Genomic DNA, 20,832 nt, shown 5'->3' with positions numbered 1-20,832 from the left:
TGGTTGTCCAACTCATATCCTTGACTCCTTGATTGCATCAATTATGTTTACCTTTTATTGTGATAACATATATATATATATATATATATATATATTGATTAGAAATTGCTTATATTAGTTTATATACAATATTTTATCATATTATATTTTAAATCATTTACAACTTCTTATTACAAAGAATGACTTTTAAATACGTTTGAATTTCATAAAACTAACTATAACCAACTATTCCACGTGTTTAAAATACAAGATACACGCTAAGCAAATGAAATACCATTAATTGCTTCCCCGCCTTATCTCCCTGAAAATCTCATTTTGCACAATTCCCGCATCAAAATTGCATTATATTCGCATCGACATCCTACTAATACAACAAAATACTTTATAAAACTGATAACTAACGTGAGCCTTTCTCACTCTCTCATAACCCCAAAACAAAATTAATAGACACAATGGAAGTATATTGCGTTCCGTAACACTAACACAGTTATAATATATAAGAATGAGTGAATTATATTTGAATTACATTATACTTTTACGAACCCAATATGTGAAGTTAAAAAAGGTCATGAGTTAGGTCAAGATTTAAGTCGTACAACCTAATAAACGATTAAAACGTTTTAAACCAAATGACAAATAATAATTCATTCATAAATTGATTTTTTATCTATAAATTAACTTTTTAAATGTATAAAAAACAAAGTGTCACAATCATGAAAATGCTCTAAAATTGAAAAGCAAGCAACTCCTTGTTTCACTACCCACACCCCATAAAATCTTTGTCTATAAATGCTTGAATCCAAGTTTCCACTTCCATAGCAAATCAAAGCATACAAGACCTTCTTTGACCATAGGGTGTTCAGTTGAGATAGCCCATCACAACACAATGGCTGAGTCACTCACTATGCTCATGGTTCTCATCTCCATCTTGGCTCTAGCCAATGGCTCTTACCTTTATCCCCAGTTCTACGATCGGTCCTGCCCACAGGCTAAACAAATTGTTCAATCAGTAGTTGCAAACGCTGTAGCAAAAGAGAGTCGTATGGCTGCTTCTTTGCTCCGCCTCCATTTCCATGATTGCTTCGTCAAGGTTTGTTCTTCGTGTTCGTTAATGGCTCCATATGTTGATTTTTTTTTCTTATCTAGTAACTACGGGTGTACGGGTCAACTTGTACGTACCCAGATGACGATTAAGAAGACCAAAGACGGTGCACATACACCCACTCTATCGTGCAGACACAACCAAATTTTTTAAGGGGTCTTACTCTGCATGTGCTTTAAATTGATGTGTGCTTCCTTAAGTCAACAAAAAATGATTGCAGTCTACTGTAGTGTCATTATTGAGGCGTTATAGATTTGCAAGTTTGAATCCCTTTTGCCAATTTTTTATTTTATTTTTTGTGGTAATAGTAGTAAAAAAAAGAAAAAATAAAGGAAAAAATTATGCAAAAAACCACTCATTTATCATTTTCTATAAAATGGTATTTTTTTAAAATTTAATTTACATTTTATTTTATATTATATTAATTATCTTGTGCCCTTGCTTGAATTTTTTGTATGGATCTGCCTCTACATCCGCTTCGACTAATGTTATAGGTCCTGAAGATAACAGTCTAGGAAAATATCTAGTGGTCCTGAGGAGACTCAAACCGGCACATATATAGAAATTATCTATTGTTACTCCATTGATCAGAGACTAATTCTTTTCACAACCAAATGTTCATTTAGGGATGTGATGCATCAGTACTTCTCGACAGTGGTGGAAGCATAATTAGCGAGAAAGGGTCGGTTCCTAACCGCAACTCGGCTCGTGGGTTTGAAGTCGTGGACCAAATCAAAGCCGCATTGGAGAAGGCGTGCCCTCATACTGTCTCATGTGCCGATATATTGGCTCTGGCAGCTAGAGACTCCACCGTTCTGGTACCGTATTCTAACACATCATATCACATTATTGATTTATATCGTACAACTTACTAATACATATAAGATTTGATTATTTTTCATATTTGATATATAATTGTATATATAAAGATGTTTTGAATCTTTTGTAGGCTGGTGGACCAAATTGGGAAGTCCCATTGGGCAGAAGGGACTCGTTGGGTGCAAGCTTGAGTGGTTCGAACCAAAACATTCCAGCTCCAAACAACACTTTTCTGACTATTCTCACCAAATTTAAACTCAAGAGTCTCGACATTGTTGATTTGGTAGCACTTTCTGGTAAGATTAAAACATTTATGATTGACATTAAAAGCTACTGTTTTTCAAGAAAACTTTGATAAATGGGTTTATGATTTGGAAAAAAAATCGAAAATTAAAATTAAATTCAGAAGAATATTGAAAATTCAGATATAGTTCAAGAAATTTTTGAAAACTTGTTTAAAGTTCAAGAAGATCCTGAAAACTTGGTTAAAATTCAAGAAAATCTTAAAGATTTTCGCTATAATTTATAATAAACTTTTGAAAATTCAAGAACATCTTGAAAAATAGTTAAAAAATTTCTAAACAAATTTCAAAAACTCGGTAAAAATTTCAAGAAATCTGAAAAGTCAATTGTAATCCAAGAAAATCGTGTCATAATTCAACGAAAATTTTGAAAACTTGGTTACCATTCAAGAAAATCTTGAAAACTATAAATTGATGTCGAAAACTAGTCCCCTTATTGACTTTTTGGTACTTCGTTTCTCCAGGAAGTCACACCATCGGGAACGCTAGGTGCACCAATTTCCGTCAACGGCTATACAACAACTCCGGCAATGGGCAGCCGGACTTGTCGCTGGACCAATCATATGCTGCAAAGCTCCGGTCAAAGTGCCCGAGATCCGGCGGCGATCAAAACCTGTTTTTCTTGGATCCCGTGTCACCAAGAAAGTTTGATAACAGTTACTACAAAAACTTAATCGTTTCCAAGGGGCTTCTAAGCTCCGATGAAATGTTGTTCACTAAAAACCAACAAACAATGCAGTTTGTGAAGCAGTATGCTGCAAATCAAGAGCTTTTCTTCCAGCAATTTGCAAAGTCAATGATCAAGATGGGAAATATTAATCCGTTGACCGGGAAAAGTGGTCAAATCAGAAAGATTTGCAGGAAAGTCAATGGTTGAAGAGGAGTATGATGATCAAGTTTAAGAATTTATTGTGTTTTGATGTTATATCATATTTTTCTAGTTGATTATATATATGTATAATTTTCTGTAATAATCTGATATTGTTGGGTTCTTATTATGTCTTGAAAGCTGTAACCTGCCATGGAACTTTTGGTAATCCTGGAAATATATATATTACCTTTAGTAACGAAAAATATGCTACTGATATCAACCAACTTTATCTATATACCAACTTAATCAGCTATCAAGTTTTTTGATTTATGTAAGTTGGTTATGGTACAAAATCAACACTGCAGACCTGTAAAAGTTGAATACGTAAAAACACGCAAAAACATGATGATGCGGGTTTAATACAGGTTTAATACACGCAAAATCATTGATGCCCAAACAAAGTCCAAAATTACACTGTTCAATACTCGCATAAATTAATACAAGTTTCAGACAAGGGAGTCTTCGGATCTTTAAAAGTCAAACAAAGTTTCAAACTTGATATACTATTGAAAACATGGATATGACTGAAAAAGTGGATACTGATTTAATTGTTATAGTCGGTATTACTGTTGTTGGTTGGGTTAATATACCCCTAATACCATCTATGTTTTTAACCATAAACTTACTTTTGTTATCTTCGGACAAAGGAAACCTGACCTAAGAGACATCATAGGGTAGAAACAACAAATTTACGCAGGTCAAAATTCAAGGTTGTCTGAATAAAAGGGTAGAACGAGCAATTACCTCGAGCCTAAAAGTAGCGGCCCCAAATTCTGTTTTTTCTTAATAATGGTTAATATCTAAAAAATCCATAAAATTAATTGATTAATAGTTTCAAGATTCTTCAAAATTATAGTTTACTCTATATAAAAGGAAAACCTTCGGGTTTTAAGGTGACATGATGAGAATTGAGTATTCCCAAAAGATGAACCTTAATTGAGTTTTAGTTGTTCCACATTGATGGATAGTTGAAAGGTTTGAACAAAGTAAATTGTATAAAAAAGATGACTTGGATGTCTTTGTGTCAATTCATATGGTTTGCCTCATAACTTTGTTTTATTTTAGATGACCCTCTTTGAAATATATAACCATTGTTGTAAATTTGTAATTAAAACCAACCAACCGTAAAAATTATAGTGCAAAATTAATAGTGTAACCAAGGATGATAACTTAACAATATGAGGTTTGAGTGTTTCTCAAATCTTTAAATAAGGTTGACTTTCGTCATCTTATATTGATGAAAAGATGATAGTCTGGGAGAAGATGATAGATGTATAAAAGCATGATGGATGCTTAAAGTCTATAACCATGACTGAAATCAAAACCAATCAATTGATAAAATTATAGTACTAAACCAATGCAAATGATACATTTTTTTCTTAACAAAAGTTGTAACTATTGCAGTATTTATAATAACAAATGTAGTTTAAGTATCTATTATATCACTTATATATACATAGAACAAAAGTGTTAACTTAATGACGTGCTTTCATTTGATTTTAGTATTCTCCAATCATGATTTATGGTGTTGGGCATGACGTTATAAATATAAATACGATCCCGAGTTTCCAGACACATCGCACTTTCACTGGGGTCGAAACTTTCACATTTTTTCTTAAATTGAGTTTTGATCACGGCGCAACGCACGGTGTCGAACACTAGTTTCTATAAAACAAATCTGAACATTTACAAATCAGGTTTTGATCGAGCCCCAATCAATCCTCAATCAAACCTGATATATATTCGATCATTCACTAATCCTTTCTGAATTGGTCTCATATGATAAAATCTTAATCGAATCTCGTTCAAAGGAATTGACCAAACCCTTAGGGGCCGTTTGATTCGCGGAATTCGAAAGAATTTGATGGAATTGGAATGACCAAATTCCAATTCCTTTGTTTGGTTCATTTTCTTGAAATGGATGGAATCCTTCAAATTCCAATGAATTCCACAAATTAAGGAATTCATCATTCCTTAGCATAATGGAAGGAATTGAATTCCATCAACACCCACAACGACCATGCTATTACTGTTTGTGATGTCCCACCCCTAACCCCCCCACTACCACCACCACACCATTACTGTCACCGCCACCCACCCTACCCCACCACTAACCACCATGCCATTACTGTTGTCATCACACCCACCCACCCCCGGGCCCCGGTCACTCACTGCACATCCCTGCTACTACCGTTACTATCACGCCCCTAACCTAACCCCCACCACCACATCATTATTGTCGCTATCACATCTGCCATTCACCCTACTCCACCCCACCCTACTCCACCCCACCACTAACCACCATGCCACTATTGTCGTCGTTATACCCATCCACTCCCAGCCACCCGGCCACCATCCCACCACTGTCTTCGTCATAACTGCCACCCATTCCCACTACCCCGCCCCTTATCTAACCCCCACCCCTTACCATTATTGTCGCTTTCATAACCGCCATTCACTCGCAACCCACCCGACCCCAACCCTAACCCACCACTAAATACCATGCCACTATTGTTGTCATTATACCCACGCACTCCCAGGCCCCAGCCACTCGACCACTATCATCGTCACATCTACCACCCCGCCACCTACCCCACCCACCCCCACCTTACTCCAACCCACCACTAACCACCATCCTACCACTATAGTCTTCACTTGCCACCCACTGGCCCATCCCCAATGCCTCACCTCACCCCGCCTACCCCCAACAACCCCACCTATTGTGGGGCAGGGGCAGGAGTGGTGGGGGCGGGGTTGGGTAGGGGTTAGGGCAGGGTGATAGTTGTGATGACGACATTAGTGACATGGTGGTTGGTAGGGCGTGGGTGGGGCGATATGTGGGATGGTCCAAACAAAGACGATTGTTCCAATTCTATTGAGAGATTTYATTCCAATTCCTACCAACCAAATGCATGGTCAAATTCCATCAAATTCCATTCCAATTCCTTCAAAGTCAAATTCCTTTGATGGATTTCAATTCCATCAAATTACATTATGTGAACCAAACACCCCCTTAATTGCTATTTAGAACATCTCCAATGATAATGATCTATAAAAACCTATTTTTACAATTTTCTCTTATCACATCATTACTAACTAAACGAAATAAACACTTTTATAAAAGTTCACAATAATATTGATTTATTTAAACCCAGTCTTTTGCTAAATTCAATTTGAATATATAAGAAACAAAAAATTTATAAAAAACTAAAAAAAATGTTGGTAATTTTATAAGAACCATAAATTTGTTACATATTTTCATGGACAAATACATAACTTTGTTATATGTATTCATGGACAAAGCGAAGAATTGTGTGAGAAGGGAAGTTATGTAGAGAAACGTAAGAAGACATCTGAACCCTTGATCACTTTTAATTTCAGGTCCACCCATAAATTACGCTTTAAAAGAGAATTTTATCCAGTGCATTTCGGTGCACAACATTAGTGTTGACATTCAATTAAAAATGATTCAGGGATGAAGATCTGTTTTTATGCTTCCCATCGTAACTTTTCTTCCCACCCGAACCTAACCCTCATGGACAAATACGATTACGGGGCTATTTGATCGATTTTTCGTTAGATTCTATGTGAATAAAACTGTTTGTATGAATTAATCTCTTGATATAGTTTAAAAATGTTTTTGTATATAATTTCTTATATCATTAAGGGGTTGTTTGGCAGTTGCTGAATGATGTGGTGCAAAATTATTAAGTGGTCAGAATGATTAAGAGTCTCTTATGATATAGTGCAAAAAGAAATATAATGGTTTCGTAATTGTTTACAATGAAATTATGACGCTAAATGATTAAGGGAGTTCCACGATACAAAATGGTTTTAGAACCATTAAGAGACAGATTTTTTTTGCCAAACAAAATTCTTCTCTTAACAAACTACCCCTTAATAGAACTATTAAAAGGTAAACAAAACACCCCGTAAATCTCTGACTTAACAAACAAATAAGCTTCGAGTGCGTTAAGCTGATTAAGTTACGTGCTTTATGTAACACCGAACTTGCCAAACGAACTGCTTTTTTGGTTTCTTTCTCTTACGGGAAGTATCTGAGTTGGAACACCAGGGAAGCAACCGTCGTCGGAATTCAGAAAAAGTAAAAAATGGCCGCATCTCAGGCGGTCAACTGGCAGTGGGAGAATGCCGCCGCCGGCTCTGTAGCGGGCCTTGCTACCGTCACGTTTTCACACCCCCTCGATGTCGTACGCACCAGATTCCAAGGTGCGTTAATATCAATATATTCAAATTGTTATAAATTAGATAACCTAATACAGTTCTTCTTAATATGTTTTGTTTGATTTGAACAGTTAATGATGGCCGAAATCCTCATGTCCCGAGCTACAAGAACACTCGTCAGGCTCTCTTCACCATTGCTCGATCAGAGGTTTCCTTTTAAAGTTATCCTCATTGATGCTTAAGTAAAATATCTCTGAATTTGCGTGAAGAGTTACCTTTTCGTAGCTCAACTGCACTAAATGCCTGTACCTAAAACTACAGCATAGATTGGAGTTCCATTGCTTTGTGTTTAGTTGATCTTCTGTTTGACATTTTTTCCATGTATAGTAGCCCTTTCAATTTTTCTTTCTTATGACCACTCCATAATGGAAATCATGATGTCCATAATTTAGGACGATGACAGGTAATCTCTCGGTAAGCTTGTCTTATAGTCTGGTGCTAGGGGTTTGGCTTTATAAACTATTTATTTCTAAATTCTAATCACTTCCGATGTGGAGCAGAACGCAATAATTATGTTTTGGCTCTCTTTTATTCCTCTTCCTATTGTTATTGACAAATATGTTGCATCTTCTTTGGTAATCATCAAAGTAAATATACAACTCATGACAAACTATGTATGCTCATACTTTTGATATGCTATCATGACCTTTTAGAGCAATAATTTTTGGATTGAACTACTTGATATGATTTCAAACATCAAATGAAATAAAACAGGAAAAAATGTTCACTAATGCGACAGAAAGAGGAGTATATAAGGATACATGTTACTGCGAGTTATGAGCTTGATTAGTTGTTTCACTTGACACAATTGGCCTCTTGTTTTGAACAAAAATATGAACTAGTGCTTTGGAAAAGAGGAGTGTAAAAGGAGTATCAGTGACGAGATTTTATTCTTTATGAATTATATGGATAATATCTTTTCAGGGTCTCAGAGGGCTCTATGCTGGCTTTTATCCTGCTGTACTCGGCTCAACTATCTCTTGGGGGTTATACTTCTACTTGTAAGTGAAATATTGTGACTTGGTTTAATTGTCCCTATACACGCTTTTAACTTTTCTACATGCTTGATACTTGGTTATGCTACTCAACTTATCACTTTGTGCAATTTTCATTTCCCCTGTTGGTTAAATGATCTATAACAGGACAAACACCCATAGCATTGGTGCATTATTTATCTGGCTTCACGCTTAAAACACAAACTTCATTTTTCCGTGAACAAACTTTGCAGTGTCCGTTCTATTGTCGAATTATCTCATGAAAGAAAGACATGTGATTATCATATGATCTAATTGCATTCTGTCAACAATAACCTACGTACCTGATTTACGTTTAGGGACAGCAAATGCAAGCTTATGTAAGTTATGTGTCAAGGGACAAAACTGAAGGTTCATAGATACTTGAGGAACCACCTTTTTTGTTCACTCCTTATTGTCATAAACCCATTCTAAGACTCCTTTTCTATCTGGTTAAATCAAAGCAAAATTCTACTTGATTTATAGCAAGTAGTTATATACGTTGAGGATCTAGCGGGATTGATGGGAGTTTAATGGGAATTTTATGATTTTGGGGCGTATAAAGTTTGCATATATAGATAACCATACAAAAAGGCAGGAAAGAGATGTCTTTTACTCTTATTTTGAATTGGAGAGGTATCTTAGATTTCACATCTATCATGCATCAGACTTTAGTGGGGTTGCTTATATGCATATTCGACCTCCTGACATGATCTTATCCTTTTATTATAGCTATAGCAAAGCTAAACAAAGGTATTTGAAGAATAGAGACAAGTTGACCCCAGGTCTTCATCTAGCTTCAGCTGCAGAAGCAGGAGGTTTGGTGAGTAAGTTTGCTCTTCTGAAGCTTTTTATCATCTTTTACACAGAAAGAAGGGGGTGGTGTGGTGAGGGAGGGGGATGTGGTTGGCTGCTTCATATTGTAATGTTGACCTGATATCTTTTGCTCGTGTCGATATATTGTACCTGGCCTTCCTGTTTTAGGAAGAAATTGAACACCTCAGAATCTTCGTTAAGCTAATCATGCAACTGTCTAATACGTGAAAGGAAAAGCGGAAGATGCTAGAAATCAAATACTGCAAGTTAGGTGTTGAAGGAATGTTTATATTCCTAAACTTAGTTTTTGAAGAAAATTGTTAAAATGATAGTAGTGTCAATTGGACGTATCTACGCATTAATGCAATTTGACAACGAACTTTTAACAATAATTTTATAGGTGGCAATTGTCTTGCTTTTTTCTTGTTCTGGAAGCTAAATTCTAAATAGTCATCTGTTTCTTATCCTTAGAATCTTGAGATATGCTTATATGGTGTTCACTACCATCTTGATTATGATAAAGTTTGTCGGTTTTTCCAGGTATGTGTTCTTACCAATCCTGTTTGGCTTGTGAAAACAAGATTACAACTTCAGACTCCTCAGCACCAAACACGACCATATTCTGGTTTCCATGGTCTGCTCTGAACCTTGTATTAAATTGCAACCTATGTGGTTTCTGATAAATTATTCTTCTCTATTTTCCCTCCTAGTGAATCCACCAATCCAGTTTTATTATATCAACTATTGTTCAACATTTGTACCGACATAGAAACATACTAATAGTTCATAATAGGTCACCTTGCATTAGGTATAAATCGGATGTTTCGATATATGGTGTCACCATATTGCGCTAAAGGTGTGAATTCAAAATAGGGTCATTATAGTTTGACCATAAGCCAATGCATCAATAAACACGATAAAGAATATCAAAAACAACTTTCAAGTTGTAACTTTTCGACAACAAACCTGAACCCTAACCCTGAAGTTCATAAATTCAGTTTCCCATCAGAATTACAAATCACTGAAAACTGAAAGGTCCTCAAGTGAATTTGATCAAATATGAAACATGCATATATTTAACCAAGTGTATCATGTGTCTGGCAAGAAACATATACTGCAAGTCCTTGCATACTGAGTTGCAGTGAGAAGATGAAGCAGTGCATTCAGTGGCAGGGTGATCTGGCATCCTGCAATGTATTTGAGACTTCAAAGAGAAGGGAGACTGGAAAGAGGAAAAGATAGCAGGGAGGAGAGGACGATTTTTGAGTTTTCAGGGTTTGACAGTCTTTTCCTACTAATTAATTCGGATCTGTATGTTGAATGGAAGTTATAGAATTTACAGAAACAACCACAGAATTTTTATTAATAATGCATGTTTACACTGAAGAATTTTGGGGTACGAGTGTTACTTTAAAGTTGTGGGTTTGAACTCTTAAAAATGTCCGAATTTTTCTAGTACTCCCATAATTTCCAAATCACCTCTCTATATTATAAAAGTTCAATGAAATTGAAGGATGTCCCGATGACCTCATGGGATCCATTGATTTCATAATGACAGGATAGATACTGATTTATCACTGGTCATAACCAGGTTCCAGCTGTGGACTTGCAGTTTTCAAATCATCTTTAGCAGATTCTGGGTCCTAGTCTTCTATATATCTTTATGCTTAAAAAATCTGAATCATTGATACTCCAAAATTATGCAGTGTGAATATTTGATTGTGGGTAAAAATGTTCCAGGATGCATCAGCACTTCTCTTCTTCAACTATGTATAAGATGGAGTAGTTCAAAATGGGTGCCATGGTAATACAAGACTAGGATACAGATGCATGTGAAATGCTTGTTGTCTAAAGAAAAAAAAGGCATAAAACTTTTTTTCTTTTCTTTTTTCTTCTGCAAACAGAACAACTTTTGTTTTAATGTACTGAGGATATATCTATTTTAATTTCACATAAGGGGCAAGGGGTGATTTCAAACATGCTTTCAGATAAATTTCTCCCTTGTTGAAAATTTTCAGTTTTCTCTTTTGCTTTAGTAAATCTTCAAATGATTTTGCTGGAACATGCATACAAATCTTTTATCAACTCTACTATACATCCTTTGCAGAAGCCACATTCAACTTTTTAAGTCAAATGTACTACTCCCGGTATCAAAATTGATGCCAAAGGGTCATTGCCCAGCGGTACCAGGGTTACCGGTAGAGCCTAGCCTCCTAGGAGGTCAAGGTTTCAAACCTCACCAAGGGTAAGGAGTGTACATGAGTGTTTGCCGTATATAAAATATCGCAAACTTACAAAATTGATACAGGCTTAATTGTGATAAAAGATGGTAACATTGCAAACACAAAAATAGAAGCAAGATGGGGGTCAAACTGTAAAATGATTGGTACTAATTTTGAATTTTGGAAGTACTAACCGACTAGGTTTGCCATTTAAAAAAATGTCATTTCAATTGTGACAAAAAGAATACATTTTTAGAGAAAAGTCTAAAGGGAATTTTGATGCATCAAAGTGGGAAAAGGGTGTGCTTATACAAAAGATTAGCTCTAAAAGGTGTGAATGGATGTTGATAGAGAGAACATGAAGGAGCATGATGCTTTACCCTGCCGTTCGATTTGGATTCAATGGTTTGAGATCAATTTGGGAAGAAGATCCCATCAGGCACTTGCAATGGATAATAAAATTCATGAATGTTAGTAGGTTGTTGTGCCTGTTGGCAAGTTTTGTGCTGTGTGGAAATGAATGATCTCATGCAGTTATCTTTTTAACTATGGGTAAAAGTTTTAAGCATTAGGGGATAGCATACTAAAATAATAGCTAGCATCTCGGTTCAAACTCAATAGAGATCTTTGTTCCGCCATCTAGTAAGTGTTTGTGTAGAAGCTTTGTCATGTATGTGTACACACAAATGCATGCTAACTTACTGCTAATACTGCACATATATGCCTTTGATATAAGCAAGTTATCTCATCTGTTGTGATTTCAGATGCTTTAAAAACTGTGGTGAAAGATGAAGGGTGGAAGGCTTTATACAAAGGGCTTGTACCTGGTCTTTTTCTGGTTAGATTTGGTATTGCTATTTATGTTCAAGTTTTTATGATATAAGCAGTTTCTGTCAAGTATATTGGCACTTAAAAATTACAAGTTGGTTTATACATGATCATATCTTTCTGGCTGTTTCTAGAGACACATCTCATTTGATGGATGGTTGATATGCCATTCAAGAACATCATACTTTTCAAGAATGTTTACCTACAAATCATTACCTGACCCTGACACTACAGTAATGGCTGTGCAATTTATGCAGCAAGTCAGTCATGGGGCTATTCAGTTTACTGCATATGAGGAGCTTCGTAAAGTACTAGTCAACTTTAGGTTTGAACGAAGCGTGCTGATTTCTGGTAGTGCTGATCTATTGGTAAGTTTGTCTGATGAATCATTTCGAACTTAAGGACCATTAATAACCCATTAATGTAGCATGTGCTTATGAATATTTTATTTTTGCTTAATGTAAGAGGACACACAAGATTTGTGTCGGTGCTATATTCTGTTTCCTCAACTACTTGTAATAAATAAAACCCGAAAATGTATGAAAAATTAAATGGAGGAAGATGATCATATCCAGTTGATGTGTCATTTATAATTAATTTCCACTTATAATTGGAGACCCCTTAACATGTTGTTGTTGAACAGAGGCCATAGATGTAGGAAAGGTTACTTCAGGCTTCGGGCTGAATAGATGAGCATAAAGATGGGATGCCACACACATAGTTTGTTTTTAACGTAGGCTATACTTCTGTTTGTTCTCCAAGAGTGCTATGCCGATGGCAGTTTGATCAATGATCATGGAGCTCCTTCAAGAGGCCATGGGTACTCTATGGTGGTGATGAAGACCATCATTGATGGGATCATTAGGGAAGCACCAATGGGACGGAGTTGAGAATGTTTGGAAGAACATAACTTGAAGATGAGTGTGAGAATAAGATAGATTTTGGAGAGGCTAGTCAAATGGTAAAAGCTAATTGGGGCACATTGACCATCTTACATCAGGATAATTCATTTGGCCAGAATGGCCAGTTTGTGTCCTTTCCACCTAATCAAATGCAACAAGAGGCATACCTGTGATACAACTTGATAAATTTGTGCTGCATGTGGTCATGATGATATAGTATGGAAAAAACTTGGTCGTTTTCAAGTTATTTTCCAATGTGTAAGGAATGTTGAAAGATAGAGAATGACAGGATAGGAAAAATAGGACAATGAAGAGAAGTTTTGAGTGGCTCTATTGATGAGAGAGACGAATGCAACACTTCTTGAGATGTTTCACTCATCTCCAGCCTGGACAGCTGGACTTTGACATTTCAATATTGTAATGTATTTAATATTTTGGATCTAGATAGGAGTAAATGGAAGGTTGTTAGTCATGTCCAAAGCCTTGATTTTACACCTCCTTTAATTTATGATGGGTTTCATTTTTGGTGTCACCCACTGGTTTAAGATAAGCTTGTTGTTTCTGAGGCAAGCACATTTGCTCGTTCATGCTGACTGCCTTCCATGCTTCCTGTGCATGATTATAAGAGGTATTACCTATTATGAACAGAAGTTTGGTCTCTCTGCATGAACTTCTGAGAGGTTTTCTGTTGAAGGTGCCCTTTTCTTTTAGTTGAGCCAAGGATTTTATATATTGATCCCCATTATGTTTTTCTATAATCCACGTTTTTCCCTAGCCCAATATACTTGGTATCTTTTTCTTTTCTTCCTTTTCTTTTTAATATTCTTTAGCTTTCCTTGTCATTCTGCTAAATTGGCTTGAATGCATCCTGGAGTACAACTATGCTATTTTGTGTCTGTCTATAGAACAACAAGAAGAAGGTTTCAGGAGTGATAGACGTCTTCCAAGATTGGCATGTGAAAAATAGTAGACGGATTCACATGAGTGGTGTGTGCCAAAGGTGTTGCCTTGGATAGGAGTGCATGGAAGGATGCCATTCATCTCTTGGATCCCTAGGGGGATTTGACTCTTTATGTTTGCTTTTGTACCAATTTTGGTTTCAATTTTACCTTACCCCAACTGGTTTAGGATAAAAAGGCTTATTGTTGTGGTTAATCTTGTTCTATATTAATTCCTTTGTCGTTTAGGCTTTACACTATACGTTTAATTTGCTATTCCGTGTTGCTGTCTTGATGTGCTTTCCTTTTCACATGATTTGGCTTTCTTTCATGGGTAAGTTAATTTTACTGGGACGTTCCTTGCAGACTACGATTGATTATGCAACTTTAGGAGCTTCATCTAAACTGGCTGCCATCCTTGTGACATATCCATTCCAGGTAAGCATTATCATCATGTCTGTTTACTTGATATGTTTTTCTACTTATCCAAGTACAAAACTAAATGCTTCAAACTTGTAACTGTTCTCGTGTCACATGGGTTAATTTTCAGGTCATTCGTGCACGCTTGCAGGTAAATGAGTCTCTACATCTCTATGCTTTTGACTATTACTCTTGTTGAGACCTCATGTTAACTAAAGTTAGGGGACTTTGTGAATCTATTTTGGGATCCAGCAATGTTTCTCAAGTTTTATAATGTTTCTGGTAACTAAAGTTGTATCCATTTCCACATTGTAGCAACGCCCTGGTATTAATGGAGTTCCAAGATATATGGATAGCTGGCAAGTCATGAAGAGAACTGCTCGGTGCGTGTGTATTCTATTTGCAAATACTCATTTATGTCACTGTTTACTTGCTTCTTTGCCATTCATGATTAACTACTATCTGATGGTATTGCCAAGGAAATCTTTTTGCCATGACATCATTAAAAAGTTTAGTTTCTATTAAAATGACAAACATGGAAATCGAGCCTAGTTCTCAAGCAAACCGAACCTGTAATTGATCGTTTTTGCATCCTATTTGAGATTTTTTCACTCCCGCTCTATGTAATAGCGAGATTTTATTCTACCAGTTTTTGCATCTAAAATAGTTTGGGTAATGATGATAGCATCTTATTTGAGATAGCATTACCAGAACAATAATGACATTCCCCCACACATTCAAAATAAACAATAAAAAGATAAATTTCTTCTTGTCCAAAATAAAATTGAGCCATGGCAGCATATCATGTCCATTTTTGTTCGGAGAATTTCCAAAGATATTCCCATGTTGACTACAAAATTACATTTGCTGTTATTCTGTGGCTTATGAGCACGAATTTCATTAGGACGTGGATGTTGAAGCGATTTTAGTTCATTATCTTCTTATTGTCCAGCAGTTCTAAATTCTGAGAGGGCATGGATACTTTGATCTTGACACCATTTATGCATTAATGGTGTCACCATAGGCCCAGAGCAACTATATGATGGTTTTCGTAGCTACGATCCCATACTGTCTAGTGATTTCATCTGCATCTAGAGAAGATTCCCATTGAATTCCCAGTTTTTTTCACTTGTGTAGTCATTCTGCATATGAATGAAGTAAATCCAGATTTATTTCCTCAGTGAAATGAGAAGAAGCAGGTTCATTGCATTTGTAGTTTGAGCTCTATGAATATGAACATAACTTCATGCACATGTTTTACTCTTTTAAGTCTGTTCCATACTAACCCACTTTGGCTTTTAGGTTAGAGGGTCTAAATGGTTTCTACAAGGGCATCACAGCAAATATTCTGAAAAATCTTCCTTCTTCTTCACTGACCTTCGTTGTGTACGAGAATATTCTGAACATGCTGAAATTAGCAAGGGCTAAGGAGTGACATGTGTTCTTCCTAGTTCTCATTTTACTCCAGAGGATAATGTATGATTTGTGAATTGAAGAGGTCATGTGTATAACATCACTAATAGTGTTCCAACAGTTTTGTTCTTCGACACCAACTTTGACAACTATTATGCTGTAAACTGGCAGAGGATGTGGAAAGCAAACAAATTGCAGAAAGGCTGATGGCAGTGTTGTTTCCACTACATTAGGGCTGGTATCTTTTGTCGAGCTAATGCATAACTTCTTCTGTTTTCAGGAAGCTATCTTTCCATTTTCTCACCTCCTAACATATGTTTATGTAGTTATACTCTGCTAAGGAGAGGTGGACTTGATGAATTTCTGACTCGAAGAATCAATCTAGTACCTACTGTATCTCATGATGGAAGACGATGATTAGATCCCATAAAGGGTATTAAAATTTTTAGTATTTCTTTACGAACCTATCCGCATTTAAAGAACTTGATGAAAATAAAAGAGTTTCAGTCAAGAAAACCGACCATTTACATCTAGATTCTATGATGTTTGATATGTTTATCCACATGCATATGCACATCCTTCTTTTATCAACCTTATTCGCAAGTAGATGAAGCTTTTAGTTGCCCGATATTTGTGATTGCGTATGCTTGTTTGAGTGATAGCAATGAGATTTCCAAAAGAAGATGCAATTCGTTTGATTAGAAATACAAAGAAATATAAGACATTCTAGTGGTTGAAACTGAAGCAGCAACGTTCGAAGTAACAGAATGAAAAGCAACAACAGGAGTGATAGATTTAAAATGTCGAAAAGAGGATTCCTCACTTCTTTCTCTCATTCAAAACCATGCATAAGACTTCCATCTTACACAACTCCAAAATCATATTTCTGATTTACCTTCCTTGCGGATATATAATACTGAATCTATTTGATTTCTAAAAAAGACTTTTAACACTAACTTTTCGATAAATCCTTTGTTAGTGTTGTGAAGACTGGTTTTTTCATTTTTTTTTGGTCAAGGTTTAGTAGGAGATCCATAAAGTGGAATCATCTGATTTAATTCATTCTTAGTTGCCATGAGATGATTATTCGAACTCTGGTGAGCAAAAGCCTACATAGCTTCCACTGCTATGCTTTCAAGTTTCAACCACTCGATCATCTTTTAGCTCTACATGCAAATAAAGGCTGGGTCTTGGGGCTCCTTCCCATAGGTCGCTGGATCGGGTCTCAGGGCCACTGAGGATTTTCTTGTTTCTTCAGGGCCCCATGGGATTAGTCGAAGTGCTTATGACCCAAAAACTGAAAATAGAGTCAATAGTTGATCATTTGTAGTGGATTATACCCAGTTACAATCAACCAATTTAGCTATTCTAACTAGAAAATGCCATTCATGTTTGCAAAAGCAATGTTCTCTTCTTCTGATAATCTATTTACTCTTTTCCTTCTCTCTATATGATTTCTGATTCTGCTTCTTCTATCAATCCTAATTATTATTTCCTTTTCTGGCTTTACAAGGGTGTTGGCGTGTTCTAGTGTGTTGTAGATCTTATCCAGGACTTCGTATTGTGAATCAAATAATGTGTCAAACCTGCAGATCAAACTTGACTTGAGTCATAAATCATCTGATTGTTGATTATAGAATTCTTTTTTTGTTTTGGGTTTCACCTGAGTCATGTATTTCTCTGAGTAAGTAATGGAACTTCCTTTGAGATCAGAGACTTTTCAGTCCATAGGCATTCATTGCATGCTAACCAAACCCAGCCAAACGTGCCTCCCACTGGGAGGTGGGTCTGGGAGGGGTGGAATGTATGTAGACCTAATCCCTACCCCTGAGAGTAGAGTGGTTGTTTCAGTGAAAACCCGCTGGTTTCAAATATTGCTAAATGAATATTACTGTGCTTTTGTAGTTATTTAATGTTACGATCTTAGGTAGCATATAATGACAGGAACTCCTAGGAAATATAACTCGGTTTTCGCCTTTGCTGGACACATATTCTTATTCATAAGACCGATCCCTAGAAGCCTAAGTTGCGGTAAGTTTCTCAAGGAAAGATATGATCTGATCAGAAACTTGTTTAGGTTTCTCTTGCTGGATAAAATGGTGGCCTTCTAGTATGACAACTTCAATATCAGGAACTAGTCCTTTGAAAACATCTCCATCGACATATTCCTTTGTTCCACCAAATCCAATATCTTTGTCTCCAATAATTAGCTTCGATGGAACAGTTACTTTTGACCCTTGCCATGGTGCTTGCAGCTCCCAGTTGCTGCAAAGTTCACATGATTAGAAATAGTAGGAAGAAAATCATATAAATAGAATTTAGGGTGCGTTTGGACACAGACGGGAAAGGGCAGGACTGGACGGGCAAGAGCAAGATAGGCGGGTGAAGAATTGTGAAAGGTTTTAGGGTTTTAATTTGACCCAGGTAGTTTTGTAATTTACGGACCTATTTTAGTGGGACAACAAAATGCATTGTTGTTCCACTCAGTCTGGACTCTTGTCCCGGTTTAAAAGTTGGTATCAAACATGGGACAACAAATTTTTGTTTTGTCTTGTCCTATTCTATCCTGTCTCACTATCAAACACACCCTAGTATTATTTTTTGGAACATCCTCATGCTATTCTTAAATGTCCATAGCCGTATTTCGATTCTTACAGATCCATAGCACGATAGTAGTTTAAACCTCCGGTGAATCCAGACTCCTGAAACTTGTCTGCGTATACTTGGAGTTCCTCTTCGGTAATCCATGGTGGTAACACTGAAGGAGTTTCTAGACAATCGATAAATTCCATGCCAGGAGGTGATACCACCTTCTCGATCATCCAGAACTTCTTCATTACTGTCAGGTAATCATACTTTGCAAAAGACTTCTCTGCCCTTCCTGCTTCCTGTATTAGTTTCCTAAACTTCAAATCTGTCGACCATTTAACAATCATCTGGCTATTTAGGACAATAACCTTTTGACAATTTTTCTTTGACCTTCCTACACATTTTTGTGTTAGGAAAAGACCTGGATGTCTTTAAATTTATCAGAAGGTCATGTATTTAAAAATAATATGTGAGAAGGTTATTCTGCTAAATAGTAACGTCCACACACAGCTATAAAAAGAACCTGGAACTGGGATATATAGAGATCATCCCCATATGATTGCTTGAAGAATTGAGTAGGGTTGATATCTGGGGATCTAGGAAAGAATGGAACTGAAATTGCCACCATTCCTTTGACTTTATCAGGCCTGAAAAGACTAAGATGCCAGGCTGCTGTTGCACCCCAATCATGCCCCACCACAAACACCTGATCCATACATACCCAAGGTCAACCCCAAAGCTTCATCAACATCACAACACACACACACACACACATACTGGATTTGTTTTGTTTGGATTAAAAAGAGAGAGAGAGAGAGAGAGAGAGAGAGAGAGAGAGAGAGAGGACCTGTTGGTGATTGAAGTGATGAAGAAGGCCGAGGAGATCAGCTACGATGTGGAAGATGGTGTAGGCAGTGGGTGAAGGTGGGGAGTCAGAATCACCAAAGCCACGGAGGTCAGGTGCAAGCACATGGTAACCCTGGCTAGCCAAATGACCAATCTGATGGCGCCATGAAAACCAGGTATCTGGGAAGCCATGAAGGAGAAGCACAAGTGGTCCTTGTTCATCACCTTTCTCTGCAACATGCATCCATATTCCATTAGTCTTTATTCTATGGTGATTTACATCACCCATCTTCATCATCCCTTCCATATCTATATTCTACCTTCGTTTCCTCACTAGTTTGTGTATAGAAAACTGAATCTCCAAGTCAAAGCTAAAGCTTGCTATGGTCGTCGGTAGATGGGAATGGGATTATATTTTACTTAATTTTTTAATGGGTGAGACTTGAATGATGGGTTATCTAAACAAATGTTTAATTGGTTTGAGATTGGCTCCAAAAATCAAAAGTATCAAGAGGTCCTAGGTTCAAATCCAGGAGGAATAAAAATTCCCTTGTGGCTACGGAGGTTCAAATGCGGTGACTCCGGACTATCTGCAAAGCAGGTGGTCGCCTTGAGATTAGTCGGCTCACATAGCGGATTGGATATACGGGTTGATAAAAAAAAATGAAGGGTTATCTTAAAAGCTGCATTTGCTATATTAGACGGTGGGACAAAAAAGAGTTGGTGCTCCATCAAAAAAAAAATGGAAAAACATGGGACAAGGATGAGAGAGAAGTTAAAAAATTATTAACCTACCTTGATTTGATATTTAATTCTAATATGATATTTATTTTAATGGTCATCACTCGTCATCATTCATTATTGGTGCAATCACCACCAGGCACCAGTGGCAATTGGAAGCCACCGGCAACCACCATTGGCTATCTACACATCTCATCCTCTACTGCAACAACCTCCACAACCACCGTTCATCGCCATCCCCCATACCTCCTTCACATCGGCACAACTACCTCCTCCACCACTATCGGCCGCCACCACCACCACCATTGTCCACCGTCTTCATGACTTCATGTTCTCCACAACCATTGTCTTTCACCAACTCCACCGCCTTTACCTCCACTTGTCGCTGCAACAACCTTCGCCGCACCTTCGCCAATTCATGAAGATCTTCCAATTGGAATCAAACATAGTTTTCACTTGGTACGAATGTTGTTTTTTCGAACTTCCATCAGTTACGTCAAATTCTTCATTCAAATTTCGTATTACCTATACTATATTATAAAACATTTGACAAAAACTCTTAAAAATCATTTTTTATGCATGAAGTACTGTATATTGATGCATATTACTTAAAATTCAAGATTACAAGTAAATTATGCATAAATATAACTTATTAAAGCTTCATGTTTGAATTCGTGTAACTAACTGCGGATAAACATAATTAAATAGAGGATTAGCATCTCATTTTAAAATATAAAAAATCTAAAATATAATTAGGATAATTAT

At 36.6% G+C, this 20,832-nt stretch overlaps 3 protein-coding genes across 4 annotated transcripts; 2 read left to right on the top strand and 1 right to left on the bottom strand.

Moving 5' to 3' along the window:
- The first annotated feature begins 821 nt into the window (after nt 1–821).
- On the top strand, nt 822–3,258 carry LOC112512432 (peroxidase 72). The gene is made up of 4 exons (XM_025118390.1): nt 822–1,090; nt 1,729–1,920; nt 2,052–2,217; nt 2,688–3,258. The coding sequence occupies exons 1-4, from the start codon at nt 887–889 to the stop codon at nt 3,098–3,100; spliced, it is 975 nt and encodes a 324-aa protein (XP_024974158.1). The 5' UTR covers nt 822–886; the 3' UTR covers nt 3,101–3,258.
- Nucleotides 3,259–7,206: 3,948 nt separating this feature from the next.
- LOC112512059 (folate transporter 1, chloroplastic-like) lies at nt 7,207–16,150 on the top strand. 2 transcript variants are annotated; one of them, XM_025117855.1, is made up of 12 exons: nt 7,207–7,324; nt 7,411–7,487; nt 8,264–8,340; nt 9,085–9,175; nt 9,709–9,802; nt 12,155–12,228; nt 12,476–12,586; nt 14,425–14,496; nt 14,609–14,629; nt 14,794–14,861; nt 15,781–15,954; nt 16,063–16,141. In XM_025117855.1, the coding sequence occupies exons 1-11, from the start codon at nt 7,207–7,209 to the stop codon at nt 15,911–15,913; spliced, it is 936 nt and encodes a 311-aa protein (XP_024973623.1). In that variant the 3' UTR covers nt 15,914–15,954; nt 16,063–16,141. The 2 variants fall into 2 exon arrangements, with proteins under 2 accessions (XP_024973623.1, XP_024973622.1); XM_025117854.1 differs by having other exon boundaries at nt 15,781–16,150.
- A 1,604-nt stretch (nt 16,151–17,754) lies between these two features.
- On the bottom strand, nt 17,755–19,711 carry LOC112512058 (epoxide hydrolase A). Its single transcript, XM_025117853.1, has 4 exons — nt 19,328–19,711; nt 19,004–19,186; nt 18,547–18,779; nt 17,755–18,156 (listed from the first exon to the last, which is right to left on the bottom strand). Exons 1-4 carry the CDS (start codon nt 19,631–19,633, stop codon nt 17,913–17,915), a joined length of 966 nt encoding a protein of 321 aa, XP_024973621.1. The 5' UTR covers nt 19,634–19,711; the 3' UTR covers nt 17,755–17,912.
- Nucleotides 19,712–20,832: the final 1,121 nt, after the last annotated feature.

The sequence above is a fragment of the Cynara cardunculus genome (assembly GCF_001531365.2).
Source record: "Cynara cardunculus var. scolymus isolate 2C chromosome LG 5, CcrdV1, whole genome shotgun sequence".
NCBI lineage: Eukaryota > Viridiplantae > Streptophyta > Magnoliopsida > Asterales > Asteraceae > Cynara > Cynara cardunculus.
This window is presented reverse-complemented; position numbering and strand designations above follow the sequence as displayed.